This window comes from Vidua chalybeata, chromosome 3, assembly GCF_026979565.1.
Source record: "Vidua chalybeata isolate OUT-0048 chromosome 3, bVidCha1 merged haplotype, whole genome shotgun sequence".
Lineage (NCBI taxonomy): Eukaryota > Metazoa > Chordata > Aves > Passeriformes > Viduidae > Vidua > Vidua chalybeata.
Genome location: NC_071532.1, coordinates 88,777,958 through 88,792,340, shown reverse-complemented (window position 1 = coordinate 88,792,340; position 14,383 = coordinate 88,777,958). Strand labels below are relative to the sequence as shown.

Sequence of the window (14,383 nt, the reverse complement as noted above, 5' to 3'; positions counted from 1 at the left end):
GACATTCACAGATTTCTTGATCCTTGTTCTTAAAGTGATTGACTTTTTATCCTCAATGCCATTATCATTATTAGTCATACTAAATCCTCAGTTATAATGGCTACTTATCAACAAACATCATGTATTTCCATCAGTTTGCTCCACCACTTGATGATGCCCAAAGATACATGCTGTTGTTAGTGTTGGTTCAGAGGTTTTCAATAGCAAGAAAAGCCAATAAAGACAAAATCAGCACCAGAATTATATAACATTCATTTAAGAACTGTTTTTTGCTTTAACAATAACAATAAAATTTATGCCTATATGGTAGTGTTCTCAAATTGTATCCAATTTATACTAAAACAATGTAGTCCTTAAGAATGACTACATAATCTCTTTCTGAGAGACAATTTTCAAAAGAAAGTGAAAAATTTAGAAGGTTTATTTTTCTCTCAATTATTTGGAAGGTTTGCTCTGCAAGCATGTATTTTGAGTAATTTGTCTGCCTAATTTCAATAACCTACACTTGCTAGCAAGATCCAATTCTAAGCATAAATAAAATGCTGTTTGACCACAAGGAATCAATACAGTAGAAAGGCAGAAGGAAAAAAGTAACTGGACAGATCAAACTAACTTCAGAGATCAATTAAGAGGGCATTTCATCTCCCTGTTGAAAGAACTTGTTGATTGTTAAGCGGACCAGAATGCATACGATGGAATATTAAAAATATGTATACAAAGGGTATACGCAGTGAGTTTGCCTTCATCTTAATGTCTGCTTTTACCCTAAAGATCAAGCCCTTGGGTATTAAAATTGAAAGTATTACTATTTAAATTTAAACTATATCTTCATCAGAATTCAGGAAATTATATGATCTTTCTAGGTGGAAGAACTGGTAAAATGTATGGATGGTACAGGGTTTTGCTTATCTGAATGATAACAGTGCTAACACTGGTGCATTCCTGTACAATGTGCACTACATAAGGAATTTTAGTTTCCACATCTGCTGGTAACTTTGTGAATTATTCCAACAGGTATATTGCTCTTTGTTTGCCTAGATGTTCTTATTGCTTGGCTGACTGCCAGAGAATGACCTACCTCTTCCTCCTCCAGTCTTTTTAAAGAATCACCTGCAAATTTAATGTATTGGGTCATCAAGGTCACTAAGGCAGTGTACCGAGTCCGTAGATCCATGAACTGTAGAGAAACAAAGCAGGGGGGGTAGGTGTCAGAGGTAAATACTCCCATTAAGCTTGAAAGAAATGATAGACACTCCTCTGGACCGATCCTAATTTTGATTTCAAAATTACGATTGTGGAATTCAAAGTTCTAATTTTGATTCCAAAATTCAATGCTTTCAACAAGGTGCACTTAAACAAATATATCCAAAGCATCTATGAGCAGATCCATAAGAAGAAGAAACACAAGACAATGTCTTGACTTCACAGTCACTTGATTCTTCACTCTGTAAGAAAAGGTTTCAGGAGGGGCAAGCCATGCTTGTCACTATTCCTTTCTCTAACAGGTTGCATGGAAAGAGATTTATCTTTCTCACCCAAATGAGGCTGATTTGCCTTAGAATCTATAAAAGTGTCTAGATTCAGTAGGTTTTACTATGGTCAAGATGAACTTCTTGTTTACTGTGCTCAAGATCCAGTCCAGAAGTAGTTCTAAACAGTTTTACTGAGGCACAGTTCTTATACAGCTTTTTATAATTTGGGTGACTTTTTTTAATCAGCTGGATTATAGTGTCTTGCTACCAAAATGCACCATAAGGAACAAGAGAATATTTGTTATATTGTGTATCTATAGAGAAAAAACCCAATCTTTCTTGGATTACCATATTTAATCATTAATAAATGCAAAACAGAATTTTCTTGTGTTTATGTTTTAAACAAAGACTCACATTTTCCTGAATGTCATAAGAAACCCATTTACCTCTTGAATAATGAAGTCTGATGAGCTTTGCATTCTTCGGCGTTTTACTGGAGATTTTTGTTGGGAGTCCACCATAGCTCTGTAGGTCATAGTCTGCAACTCATAGTCCTGTACAAGAGAAAATATGGAAATCATTGGCATTACACATGATACTGACACTAAAAGATAGGACTACAAGTGTAATGTTATCGTTACCTTCACAGCAGCTGAGTATTGTTCTGAATACTTCTGGCATTCATCTATTTTGCTTTGTTTCATTTCAATCTCAGAAACCAGCATCTGTAAAACATGAATGTACATTTTCATCTTAAGAAGTTATTTTTATTACCATTATAATTAACATTTCTACTTTATCGAACATTATCTAACATAAATAGATGGTTTGTTAACTTCTACTTTATCTAATATACTCCTATCCATATGTGTACAAGTAATTATGCTCAAGCCTATGTCCTCAGATTTATAAGATTTACAGTACAGAAGTAGTGAAAAAACCTGCCAGGTTAATAGCTGGTTAATTAACTTAAAATAAAATCAGGAATATATAATTTCATGCATATAATTTATTATCCTGTCTATTTATACTGCATTTCCTTCTTGTAGGAGACACATTTTGAGTTTAGCTCTGCTTCCATGAAAATATTTCTACATCCATAAAAAAAAAGAAAGCAGAACTAAATATGAAATTATGTGGTAAGGCAAGTCCAGAAGTTTTAAGGTTTTGATGTGCTTGCACACTTGAGGACCAAACAGTCTGGTCTATAAAACAGTGACAATTGTCACTGGGTGATATATTCATGGTTGCACTATAAAGACAAAATCAGAAAATCTGGTGATTACTTGGAGCTTTACAGTAAGGGCTGATGGATATAAGCCCCTCATATGAATAATCAATATTGAGATCACTGATATTGTAATTCTTTGATCAGTGCTTACCACAGTGGTTTGCCACAATGACATCCCTTTCATACCTTATGTTGGTTCAATTGCTTAGCCAATGCTTTGCTATTTTCAGGATGTATTTCTTGAATCTTTCGCTGAGTGTCCTCCACTTGTTGAATCCAAGTGTCCAAAGAATTGTAAGTATCTTTATAATACTTCAGAGATTTATTAATACCTTCTAAGTCACGCAACCTGATTTTATTTTAGAAGACAAATCAAAGGGGAGAAGATGATTATTAAAGACAAAAAATAAAACACTATGGCTATTAATAAATAAAACAATATGACTATTTAAAGCTTTAACAGCTTTAAATGCCTTAGCTCTGTTACAGTTCACAGTATAAACATACTGGTGTAACACTAATTAAACAGCAAATTCACTTTGCAAACACTAGGGCTCCCAGCTTGATGAACCCTTTCCATTTGTCATAAAGGGCATCCAGGAGAGATCCTACTACACAAGAAACTCTATATATCCCTCATTAGCCTGTTTGACTGCTTGAAACTCTATGAGCACTGGAAATACCAGGAAATAGGGAGGGCTCTGCTACAGCAATCAGCTCTGTTACAAGAAGTGAGAGTATTTAAAATGTGACCTATGAATCAAGAAGGAGTGTGCCATGCTGGAGTCAAGTAGGGGTTCAGCATTCTCTCCATACTTCCCACAAAACAGCAGGAGCTACACTAAAACTGAAGACGGTAAATATGCTAATGTGCAAAAGTAATTGAGCATATACATCTAATTTTAAATCATGTTTTTGACCTAAAAAAGAGAGGTCTGTGTATTTCTTTAAAGTAATTTCCATACTGAGGGAGATACTGACAGTTTTTCTTTCCTGATCCTTATACTGTTACTTGTTATCATGGTGTGATTTTGGTGGTTGCTCTGTGCAGAGCAAGGAGTTAGACTAGATGATCCTTGTGGGTTCCTTCTAACTCAGGATATTCTATGATTCTACTAAAAAGATCATATAAATATGACCACTCAACACTGCAGAATAAACAGAAATCTACAACCTTTTACAGTTCAACTTGGAATGAATACTTTGAATTGCTGTAGTGCTGTTCATGAGATGCCAAAAGGAGATTAAAAAAGAGCAAGCAAAGGAAATTTTTTTGCTCAGGTTTCATACTTAAGCATGTTTTAAAGCTAATAAACATGAAAAAGAGAAAGGATCATGATAACTGCAGCCAATATTTGTACATACGTTTTGTATAATGATTATCAGTGTCAAGCTGATAGGAAGAAGCAGAGATAATATTTGCAGAAAGCAGCTTGTTTACAGCTCTATACTGCAGTCACCACAATCTGTCATATTTACACCAGAAGACACTATGTATAAGCAGTCATTTTTCAGCATATTCTGTTCAGGATACAGTCCTGGCAGTAGAGCATGTGGTTCATGCTTACTCTCTTGAAGAAATCAGAACACTTCAGTACCTCATAAAACTACTGTTTAATCATTTAAATTATGTCACACTAACAGCTGATGAAAACTCAGCAAAGCTAGCTATTCTGCAGCCAGCTTTAAATGAGTGGCCTTTTTCCCATCTCCTTTCTAACTTCCACCAATATTAAACAGACACAAATAAACTAGTTAGTTACAAGTGAATAACTTCAATATTGCACCTGAATGTATATACACCCCTTAGAAAAGGAGGACAAAAATGCAACAGGTTATTGTGTGACTTTTACATCAACAGCACCATCTTCAATGTTCTTGTTCAGGTAATCTATAATGACAAACTAAAGTACATTTCAAAGGAAATAAGTTCCGACTGCAGAGTACAGAATTCCTCAACACTTGCCCATACTTTTTCCTTCAACCTCTACAGTTCTGCTTCCTTTACATACAGGAAACAGGACTGTAGAGACTGAAGAAAAAAGCATTTCCAGGAATTTCATGTATGGACATCTTCAGAAATACAGGTAGGTGTGTTCTGCTGTATCTGCACATCTGTGTAGGCACGTGCACTTGAGCAACATTTTTCAGTATCAGCTTGACAGTAAAGGGCTGAATTTAGAGCACTATCTCTACTGGATATTTTAAAAAATAAAAGGCGCTTCACCAAAAAGTTATTGCACCAAAAATTATCACAGAAGTCAATGGAAGCTAAGAACTTCCAGACTTAACACTTGAGTAATTAAAAGCAAATTAACATGAATCCAATCATAACTGATGAATCAGCTCATCAATTTAGCCCATCAGAACTAATTATGTGGAGAAACAGATGGTATTTCCACAGGACTACCAGCCATTTCTGCAGGCTTGGTTTTTTTTTTTACAGAAAAATGACAATTTATCTCCACTTTGTATCAGTAAGTAGTAAGTTTCTGTATCTTGTTCCTCTTTTGGAACTTAACAGTCACAAACATTTCCACTGGAAAACTAAGGCAATGTTGTCAACAGCACAATAAAGGTCTTCATCCCAGCACATTCCAAAAACAGTTCAGAAAACGATTCAGACCTGTTTTAACATTCATTTCTGATTGTTTTTCCTCAGAAAGAAAAAAAAAAGGTATAAACCATGAACAGATTATAATAAAAAGTCATACAAACCTATTTTCAATTTGAGAATGAACATTTTGCCACCTCTCAGCCAACTGATCAACTTTTTCTTTGTGCCAGTCGAAGTCAAGATCACGTTCCTTGTGCATTTTAAACATCTGATCACTGATCATCTTTGCCTTCTGCAGCTCATCCTCTAAGGCATGGAATGTTTGTCTTTTCTCATCTACTTCAGATCTCCATTGCTAGTAGGTGATTAAAAAAAAGTTGTAAATAACTCCTAAATTATGACACTATTTTATAAATTAGTATTTTACACAAGTATGCTGTATAAATGAATCAATAAAAATATTTCAATTAATATTTTATTCCTGTGTGCTCAAATACTCAAGTGGCACTAGAATGGGTCTGAAGCAATAAACTGCAAAATAATTCTAAGTAACAGCAATCCCCACAAAACAGAGATCAAATGAACACACTCACCTTAGAAACTACAGCTTTCAAAAAAAATTATTAGGCAGATGCCAATCATTCTATCTAGCAAAAAAGCATTACTCATAATTTGTAATATCAAAATGAGTTATATACAGCAAACAAAAAATGTTGAACTTTAATCTTTCCATTTCTTAAAGATTCTGCCAAACTTCCTAAGAATCCCTGATTAGAACACCAAAGCAGTAGAAAGGATGTTATTGTGGTCAAATTTACATAACATAAATATATGTTTATGTTACCCTACATATAAGCTACCTTCTGAAGGGCAAAGAAAATCTTACTGCAGCATTAACAAGTGCCACTTTTGTAAGTTCAAGTACTTTAATGCATTTTGTAACAGCAGGAACATGCTTTCAACCTATCCAAATCCTAATGCTCCAAAGCTGCCAGTTTTTTCTGATATGTCAATTCTAATACCACCTAAAACTAAATACACAAGCCCATGTTTGACACACTGTAGAGGGAAGCATAACGAAATCAGGTGTTCAAAGACACCTTTTGTCTTATTTTTTTGATTTGCCCATGAAAAGGCACCAGCCAGCTCTTACCTTTAATGTACCCATCAGATTTTCAATATTGTTTTTGTCAGCCGTTACTGCCTCTTCTTCACACAACTTAGTTTCATAGTGTTTTACTAATGATTCTGCTGTTTGGGTGTTCGTCAGCACCAAATTGATAGTTTTTAATCTGAAAAAAGACCCCCTGTTAACTGAACCATCAATACCAACACTCAACACATTCGTGTTTTTCAGACTTTTCATGTCATAGGGTACCCCTTTATACAATGTTTAAATGTTAACTCCCTTTTCCTTGATCAGTATTATTCATACTAATAGTTTCAATTTAAGAGAAAACGGTAAACTAAAGCATGTGTGATAGAAGACAGCCTAGTACGTACTTATCTATGAAAATAGAAGACATGGAGTAAACTTGGTTCATGTTTTGTATAACAACATTGAGTTCAGAGCGCAGAGTAGGGACTGAAGGGGAACCAGCAGCTTGACTGAAAAACTCTTCACATTTATCTGTGATGACTCCCAAGTCATCCTTGAGTCGATCCAGTTCTTTCTTCAGTTTCTGTAAAATGAAAGGTGATTGATAGTGCTTTCATCCTACATCAACCTGATATACACTTTACATATCACTATGAGTACAGGTCTGCCCTCCTTTACTTCTTGGATGATGACACCATTGAAAAAAATTGAAGAGAAACATATATGCAATAGGGAAACTAATGGAGATACCATTGATCAGCATCTTTTTGCACACAAACACAAGATAAATATTTGACTCCTCTTTTCAAGGTACACTGCAAACCTTCCTGGCTTACACTCAAAAGTCAGGATATTTTTTTTTTTTAAATATGACTTTTCCTAGCTAAAACAGACTTTCTCAAAGGCTCACCTCTTGCTCTGAAATCCTAAGCACATTTTCATGTACATCATCCCTCTCCATTGGCGTCCGGATCTGCCGTATTAACCGCTCCTCACAACTCTCCAGTCGTAGTCTGATATTTCTGACTTCAGAGATGTACAAATTATAAATAGATTCTTCCTGCTCCTCTGTTGAAAGAATTAAGACATATGTTAGCCAGCAAAGACATCATGCCATTTTCACCATAACTCCTCACACTTTATAAAGTCATTGCTCTACAGGTGTTTTCGTGACTGGCCAAAATGCCATCAGTTTCCATTGAAATTTTGATTATAAGGCAAATCTTAGGAGCTCTTAATTTTTCTTTTCATTAAATCATCTCCTCACACATGAAAAATTACTACCTCTGATCATTCTGCACAGGCATTACCTCCATGGTGACATTGCTAAATTTGGTGACTGATTCTTTTAATCAGTGGTATCAGGGACATAAATCGTCTTTCAGATGCACAGAGCACCACATCTTTCCTGAAGCTTAGTGAACTTTGTTAATGAAGTAATCAGCTTTGCACTACTGTATTTCTTTAAGTCATCAACTACTCAACAGTAAATCAGAAGAGCTATTTTAAGCTTTCTGTTCTCACTGTATTAATACAGTGTTAATTAGAGTTAAGACAGCAGTAACTACAGGCATCCTGTGGAGCCAGGAAAGTAGCTAGGACGTTTTCCTTGCCTTAACAGGGTGAAATAAGTTCTGATTCTGTTACAATCTCAACACAGTAATCAAGCTGTTTTTCCAGCATTCAAAAACAAGGAACACAGGACTAAGCAGTGAGCTGTCAAGCACATAAAAAATTTATAGGTGTAAAATTTTTTGCAGCATTCTGTATATTATGTAACACATCAATATTTTTACATAGCTTAATATATACAAAGTTTAAAAAAATTAAGAGCTTCTATACAATGGAATTGCACACTTTGTTAAAATGACTCTGTTCAAAAGAACACAGGCAGTAACAATATCATCATGAGAAAAGAGATCTCAAGGTCAAGGACAAAATCTCTCTCATAAGGACATCTTTCTACATTTCTAAGCTAAGTTTTACCTCTTTCTGCAGACTTCAGAAGCTCTTGATAGTATTGCTTGCAAACATTAACTTCCCTTTCCAGCTGTGCTGTATCAGAGCTTGTAAAGATTTTGGACTCCTGGCTGTCTTCCACAAAATCATCAAAGCGGGACTGTAAATTGCTTAGAACCTGCTGATGTTCACCTGGCAGCATTGTCTTTATCTGCAACAGATTATAGACCCAAAGCACAGTCAGCAATGGTGCATCACTCACACAATTCCTGTGAAGCTTTTTTATCAAAAAGCAATACTGATCAACTACTAAGATGGTATAGAGGTTCTGAAAGCTCACTGTTCCTTAGCTGGAGTCTACTTGACAGCTGATAGTTTACACTCAACATAAAATCCTTTTCCATCTTTCACATCGGGAAAGGCCTCTGTTAAGCCAACCCTACATCAGATTTCATTTCTCCCATCTAATGCCATGCAGCAACAAACAATAGCAAGGACAAGTAGGGACACCTCAAGAATTATCTCAGGTTCCTCTTCTAACAGTAACAGTGATCAATTAGGTAGGAAAGTGTAATTTTCAGTATTGCAAATATTGTTTGCAACAGTTTGTGATCTCACACAGTTTTAGTCATCCTATGACTTCCTAGTAAATGGTTAAGAGCCCTTCCTAGTCATAACACTTACCGAGGCAACATTGCCAGCTCGAACAACTTCAATTTCATTTGTCAGGTAATGCCAGGACACCACACTCTTCATGTTTACATGTGACTCATGCCAAAGGGCCAGAACATTCTGGAATTGCTGTTCAATCCTGAAACAAAAATATTCCAACTTCAGATCAGGGTAACACATGATAACAAGGCGGGGAGAAAAAACCCAAAAAATCCCTGAACCCCTCCCCCTGACAAAGGACAAAAAAACCCAACCAAAAAAAATGGGAAAGTCTTTTAACCCTAGTTTCATGTAAGTAGATATGAATAGAAAATAGGTAGTTTTACTTTGTCCCTACCTGTTGGCTGTATCTATTGCTTCTTTGTTTGGTGGAGGAACTGTAAAGCACACAGATGGAACCATGGCCTCATTACCACTTGGGCTAATGACTTTCCATTTAGCACGATGGGAGTTGTTTGCTAATACACACTCATCATCTTTGTAAATAGTTATCTAGTATTAACAGAAAAGCAGAATCATTTGATGAGCCAAGCATTACAAAATAATTGTACAAAACACTTCTGCTAATGCTGTCAATAAATAAGGCAACAGAACAACAAAACTAATGTTCCAAGCAAAGGATTTGCTCTTGTTTACTAGGGTGGAAGAAATTTACAGCCCAGCTTTCTCCAGGAACATGGTAATTAATGAAACTTTAGCTGAATTCTTACATCTGTAATTGGTTTGAGGAAATTTTTGTTTCTAACCTCAATTTGTCTATAATCACAGATGGCTTTAATTGGAATGGATGTTTTGAGTACACAGTCAGGGTTCCTTGGCTTCAGCTGAATTATTGCCTTTGCTCTTCCCACAAGGCCTGCTACTGTGCTCTTATACTGCAAGAGTTGTTCTTTTTCTTCCTAGAACAGTTAAGAAAAGAATACATCATCAGAGACGTCCAGAATACATGTCCAGAATACTGCCTCTTAGATCCTGTTTTTTTCCCCCCAACTCCTTCTACTGTGTTTCCTAAAAGTAACACATTTTATGAAAACCAAGTATCTTTCTGAAGCCACTGTCTTCATATATCTGGTATTGTAAATATAAACAAATAAAACTGTGTTTTAAAGTTATGAAAAATAGTAATTTATTTATAAGTTCTGAAAAAATCAGCGTTTTTTCCTTTACTTTAAATGAATACTCTTAAGACATTTTATATCCCACCATAACCTAGACATTTCTTGTTTAATTGTAGCTCCTGCTAATAGGATCCTACTAAAGATCTTACCATAGACTCCTGGACAAGGTCTTCCAGCCTATGAAGACTGCTTGATCTATCACAACTGTATTTTCGGTATATGGTATCTTTTAAATTCTTCAAATATTCCATGGCTTCTTTGGCATCACTGAAAAACTAGGATAAAATAATTATCTGGGTTATTTTTAAACAAACAAAAAAATGCAGAATCAGCTACACTGAAGTTTTCAAGTGCTGTCTTTTAAAACAACCTTTTCTCATCACTTGATCATTGCACCACACTCAGCTACTCGTGATCTCATGTCTAAATGTACTCTTCAAAAAGGCACACACTGTTATCACCAGTTATTCTCAGTATAAGCTACATGCAAAACTAATTCTGCAGTTATTGAACCTACAGTTAATGACCATTCCTGCAATGAAAAGAATTTATTAACCCAATCTTGCTTTCCTTTGAATTACAATTAGTTTCATATAGAAAACACAGACAAATCCTACAAACTATAGAAACTAGCTGCAAAATCCAGGTATCACAGGTGAGGCAAACATTTTGTTCAGGAAGGGAAATGAGCTGCCACACTTGGCAGTTCTGCAAGGGTATCTGCACACCCAAACAAGGGTCCTGGTTAGGCACAACTGGGAAGGAAAATCCCATTCTCTCCCTTAAGTCCCTTTCTTAAATCCAGAAGTCCAGTTTCTTCCCCCTGTCACAAGGAGCTCAAATTGCTTTGTCTTCTCCAGTGTCCTGTTCCGAACTTTGGGATCTTATCCTTCTCAGTCCAAAGGCATCTCACCCCTTCATCACCTCCCTTTCTACTCAACCACACAACCCAGAAGACACTAAGGAGTCATCCTTATAATTTAAATGTTTTAAATTAGTAGATTTAAAAACAAACAAACAAAACTAACAACAAAACTCCTCTATCATGTTCATGCAAATAACTTTATCATTTGTGGAGTATGTGAATGGGTGACAAAGAGATAGTCATATGGGTGTTTCAGCAGATGGATGTATCTGCTGTCAGGGTGCTCTTGACTGTGTTTGTTATTAATGCCGCACATTCCATTTTGCTTTGAGTAGTCCTGGAATAATCATCTAGAATATGTTCTCCCATGGGCATCACTAACCACCCTCCAGGCCACATCATCCTCAGAAAATCCATTGACAGCAGTTGTGCACGACAGGCACTGAAAAAATCTCAGGCCAGATTTTCATCTGCTGTAAACTGACATTCCTGTAGTGAAGAAATTTAATTGTGGCAACACTGTGGGAGCATGGCTTATCATCTAGTGATTGTACAAGACAAATGTCAATTCTACAATTACAACTAGAGCTTTTGTTGGAATTTTTTGACTATGAACAGAACTTACAAGATTTTGTATTCTGATTGATTTACTTACTTACCTCAAAATATGCAGCATTTTCTCTCAAATGTTGTTCAACACAGTGGCAGAGCTGAAGAATCCAGCTCCATTGTGTCTGCATTGCAGCTCTATAGGCCTTTAAGGAAGAGAGATATATTTTACAAATGGAAATAAAAACTAAAACTTGCATACCTTTACAGAATTTAGGAAACACAAAAGTAATGCAGCAAACACAAACAACTAAAACCTGACCACCTCACTCTGAAAAACTAAGCTGCAGCAAGGAAAATTCCAATGAGATGTGAGAAAGAAACCCTGTCACAGCATAGTCAAACATAACAAAACTTGCCCAGAGGGACTGTGAAATCATTATCCTCTGGCCTGGTCAGAATTTGGCCAAACAAATCCCTGATAGTACTCCAGCTCCTGCTGGGAGCTCAGCTCCTGAGAGATTCCTCCAGCCTAGGCTCAGCTACAATTCTGTGTGCCCGTGTACTCAATCAGAATAGCTGGAGCCTTGCCAGGATACAATTCGTGCACTGAAGTGGCACAGAACGCACGATGAATGCCCACCCCAGGCCCGGGGCCGAGATCCCGCTTTGGGTCTCAGCGGCGCAAAGCGCGGCACCCGCGAGGAGCCGCACGCGCCCTCGCCAGCAGGGGGCGCTGCTGCCTTTGGGAAATCACCCCGGTCTCGGGGTCTCGACTCCTGTCATCCCCCGTTCGAAACAGCTTTTCCAGTGTCTTCCAGGAATTTCAAATCGATGCATTAATGCATATATTGTTCTGTAGAAAAGGATACATTTTTTAAAGGATATTTTTATAAATATCCCAATATAGCATCTTTGGAGACAGCATAACCTGCACAGTCATCGTGACTGCGATGGCCTGGTTTTGTAACAGGCATTTTCAGTGTATTTTTACACTACACCAGTAAGAGCCCATTAGAACAGGCTACACTTTTAAATAATAGAATTGCCCATATTACAAAAAAAAGTCATTTATTATTCAAAGTAGATATCATAAGAAGGAAGGAAGGGAGGGGTTTTCTTCATGTTTCCCATTTTTGCACATGTAAACTTGCAGAGCTGAAGAACAATATAAATACATTCCCTCTGACTTTTTTTATTCTTCTATAATAAATCAGTTTTTTATTGTTTCAGTCTTTACCACTCACGGCCTGTATCTACTCTTTCCTTGAAGGTCTACAAGGAAAATTGTTTTACATTCTCTTTTGAAAACCTGTTATGATGCTACAACAGCTACAATATTTTTTTTCTGTAAATTCTTTACATATATAACATAGAACTAGATTCAAGCCTGAAGTAAATCATATCACCTGATCAGATTTTTGCCATCCAAGCAAGTTTCATAATTCACTGACAAGTAAGTTATGAAACCAACCCTAAATCATACTAGGAACCTGCACATACAGTAAGTGATGACAAAGGCTCTCACTAAAGTTTCTTTCAATCCAACAGGAAAGAAACCACATAAGGACTGTTCTGTGCCCTCAGTCTGCCAATGCAATTTGTATCAACAGCTCTAGAAGTTGCATGACCAGAAACATCTCCACAGACCAATTAATTTTAGAGTTTCAGGAGATTTCATCTAAGCAATCCAAGGTATACCCATAACTTTATAAAAGTGGTTTTACTTTTTTGAAACTGGAAGATAAATACACAGAGATGCTGAAGAGGAAATTTTAGAAGGCCCCTTTAATTTAGAGTCTTGTTTAATTTTCTCTACATTTGCTTTCTTTTCCCCATTTTCCCCCAAAACTCAGCTCTTTTAAATCCCAAAACGTTTCCTGTTTTGGTGCTGGTTTTACTAACTTACCTCAATGGTTAGCCTGGCTGGGTGGTTTTCAAGAAGCAATTGCTCAGCTATTTCTTGTACTGATTTAATAACTTCTTCTTTTTCATCAAGTTCTCTCATTAATTCCTTTTTTAAGACAAAAAATAAAGCTTTAGAACTCTATCTAATTATTAAAGATCATTTAATTACTCCCTCTGGATTACATTAGCAATACATACTGCATGGTATTCCTTTTTTCTTGTTATGTTGGGGTTTCTTTCACTCCAGTCATATGCAACCTCTTCCTCTTCTTTTTCATTCAGCCATATCAACTCTCTAGTAGCACGAGACACAAAATTGTGAAGAGTATCTAGATGCCTTTCTTGATTTCTTGATGTGTTCTTTATTAAAAGGAAAAGAAGAAGGTTTAAAATAATCAGAATTTAAAGCTCATCCCTTAGCAGAAATTATACACACTGAAAAGCTGAACATGGAAGAGGTATGGTTAACTTACCAAGAGTTTTGAATACTGACTCTCCAGTTTGTGCAGTTTTTCTGCATAAGTGAGTTTAAGAGGGGCAGTCATTTGGATCTGTATTTGGTACATGAGATCAAAAGACAATAAAAAGGTTAGATATGTTAAACCATTAGATCTTCTGATTTCACCATAAGTCATGTAGAGATCAGAAATAAAGGTAAGACTGTGAAATCCAAACACCATTCTAAAATTAAATATTAGTTTATGTGTCACTCAGTAGGAAAGTAATCAAAGAAATAAAGAACATGGTGCAGTACCTCACTCAGTTTGGCTTCTTTAAGGCTGGATTCAAATTCCTCAATAGCTTTGTGGACATTTTTGTGATTTTCTAAATGGCTTTCAACACTTGGCAAATCTGAACCCCATTCTACTCGATCAAGTTGAACCTTACAAACAGGAAGAAAATATTAGCCATGGTCTATAAAAAGTAAATTATTAAAAGTGGACTGTTTCTGC

General features: G+C 36.2%; 1 protein-coding gene across 6 annotated transcripts in view; it reads right to left on the bottom strand.

Annotated features, from left to right (window-relative positions):
- Positions 1–14,383, bottom strand: part of DST (dystonin) — a 292,214-nt gene that overhangs the window by 125,253 nt on the left and 152,578 nt on the right. For all 6 annotated transcript variants that reach the window (XM_053938621.1, XM_053938622.1, XM_053938616.1 and 3 more), the window contains 18 exons: positions 14,185–14,313; positions 13,904–13,981; positions 13,629–13,790; positions 13,432–13,536; positions 11,633–11,728; positions 10,258–10,383; positions 9,737–9,889; positions 9,328–9,482; positions 9,003–9,129; positions 8,346–8,529; positions 7,270–7,427; positions 6,764–6,942; positions 6,414–6,552; positions 5,422–5,615; positions 2,890–3,052; positions 2,114–2,197; positions 1,919–2,026; positions 1,079–1,177 (listed from right to left, as the gene is read on the bottom strand). In XM_053938621.1, the coding sequence (XP_053794596.1) occupies positions 1,079–1,177; positions 1,919–2,026; positions 2,114–2,197; positions 2,890–3,052; positions 5,422–5,615; positions 6,414–6,552; positions 6,764–6,942; positions 7,270–7,427; positions 8,346–8,529; positions 9,003–9,129; positions 9,328–9,482; positions 9,737–9,889; positions 10,258–10,383; positions 11,633–11,728; positions 13,432–13,536; positions 13,629–13,790; positions 13,904–13,981; positions 14,185–14,313 (2,439 nt within the window). The remainder of the gene's footprint in view (positions 1–1,078; positions 1,178–1,918; positions 2,027–2,113; positions 2,198–2,889; positions 3,053–5,421; positions 5,616–6,413; positions 6,553–6,763; positions 6,943–7,269; positions 7,428–8,345; positions 8,530–9,002; positions 9,130–9,327; positions 9,483–9,736; positions 9,890–10,257; positions 10,384–11,632; positions 11,729–13,431; positions 13,537–13,628; positions 13,791–13,903; positions 13,982–14,184; positions 14,314–14,383) is intronic.